General features: G+C 39.6%; 1 protein-coding gene across 1 annotated transcript in view; it reads left to right on the forward strand.

Annotated features, from left to right (window-relative positions):
* RREB1 (ras responsive element binding protein 1) overlaps positions 1 to 1866 on the forward strand; it is a 65532-nt gene that overhangs the window by 41782 nt on the left and 21884 nt on the right. Inside the window, exon 7 of the mRNA XM_010019596.1 lies at positions 46 to 235. Within this exon, the coding sequence (XP_010017898.1) occupies positions 46 to 235 (190 nt within the window). The remainder of the gene's footprint in view (positions 1 to 45; positions 236 to 1866) is intronic.

Consider the following 1866-nt stretch of genomic DNA (forward strand, 5'->3'; position numbering starts at 1 on the left):
GCAGCAGTCAGTAAGTCATTTCTGTTTTATTCCTTTCCTTTCCAGGTGTGACATCTGTTGTATTACCTTTCGTACTCATCGGGGCTTACTGCGCCATAATGCAGTTATCCACAAGCAGCTTCCCAGAGATCCCATGGGAAAGCCTTTCATTCAGAACAACCCTTCAATTCCAGCAGGCTTCCATGACTTGGGATTCACTGACTTCTCCTGTAGGAAGTTCCCCCGCATTTCTCAGGTACTTTCTGTTCTTCATAGCTTAAGGTAACAGCTGATAGAGCACATATCTTCTGAATTCATGGAAAGATGTGTTCTTGATGAGCTAGAGATGGGGTGTAGAATATTTTGTGGAAAGCATATTACCACCGTCCGTGTAGGCTTCAAACACTTTCTGCCTTTCCTTTTTCTATCTAAAGAATACTGGGATTGGGTTGGTTTTTTTCAGCATTCCAGTGGGTAAATATTAGTGTAAAGATCTATAAAACTATTCTAAAGGAGAACTTTGGTGGTCTTAGATCCTTGCCCCTTCCAGACTGCCCATTGGTTCTCTCCTTCCCAAAACCATCCCACATCTAAAATCAGTAGGGAAGACACATGGCAAGGAAGACATTATTTATTTAATTTCCTGTAAAAAGGATGTAGTTGTGGTGTGAAAGATTTTATCATGAAAAGCTTCAGGAAGTCACCTTACTTAGTAAATGGCGACATCTTCAGTGATTTCTTCACAAAACACTCTCAGGCACCTTTCCACTATGTTCCTTATGTGAGGTCTGAAGATTTTGCATCTTTGAAGGACAGTGGCTGGGGAAAGGCAGGGAGGTAGTCTGTAAATATTTCTGTAACAGCCATAATGCATTCTATTGGATGAAATTATTCTTCCCTTTGTCACACCTTGCCTGCCTTAGTTTGGGTCTGGATGAAGCTGCATGTATATTCAAAAACCGAAAGAAATAAATCAACAGCACAATCCAGCAGGACCATGCTTGTTCAGCATCCGCACTTTTCTTATTCTACTTGGATTAAAGCATTGTTTTCCAGCTCTTCTCGCGTGAAGGTGTTAGTCCTGAAATTTGGTGGGTAGTTCTGTAACTCGAGTAGAGTTTTGGTGTAAAAGTTACTAAATCAGGACAAGAGAGAACTTTTTAAACAACTTGGGTTTATTTCTTTTGTAATTAGTGGCAGACATTTAACATTATTAAAGGTTTTAAATGTTGTGACTTTCCTTTTGTAATTATTTTGCTTGCACTGTGAGGCAAGACCTATGAAGTATCTGAACAAAGTGTGCAGCGTATATAAAGATCTTTCCAGCCCTCTACTTAATTTATCACTTGTGCTCCTCTTTGATGTGGAACCTTTGCAACATGTGAGCTATGTGGGTAGCATTTAAATGCAGCATTTGGATTCATGTTCATTTTCAGTGACAGGTATAAAATCCATTTGTGAGCCTAGTATTTTCCTTGGGAGAATAAATATAATTAGACTTCACTAACCAAAAGCCTTTCCACTTTGGGCTCTGCTTTTCATTGATTTAAGGTGTTATTATTTCGGGGGTTTTTATGTTATTTTGCCTTCTTGGATGCCTTTTTTTTTTTTTTTTTAAATCCTCCTAGTTTCTTTGTAGTAATAAGACTAAAGGAGGTAGTCTTAATGATGTTTGCTGTATAGTCCACTGAGGCTTCCATCCTGTCAGAGAAGTGAGAGAGGTTTCTGGAAGGGAAGTTAAAGGTGGAAAAGTATTTGAGAGTCTGAATAACTCTCTGAAGGAGTTTGCCTCTATAGAAGGGAACTTTTGGAGGATCAGCCCCTAATTCAGATACACCACTTAGGTGACTAGAGGTTGTGGAGCAGGCATGTCTCCCTGCCAGAGAG

This window comes from Nestor notabilis, unplaced genomic scaffold (genome assembly GCF_000696875.1).
Source record: "Nestor notabilis isolate BGI_N333 unplaced genomic scaffold, ASM69687v1 scaffold16798, whole genome shotgun sequence".
Classification (NCBI taxonomy): Eukaryota; Metazoa; Chordata; class Aves; order Psittaciformes; family Psittacidae; genus Nestor; species Nestor notabilis.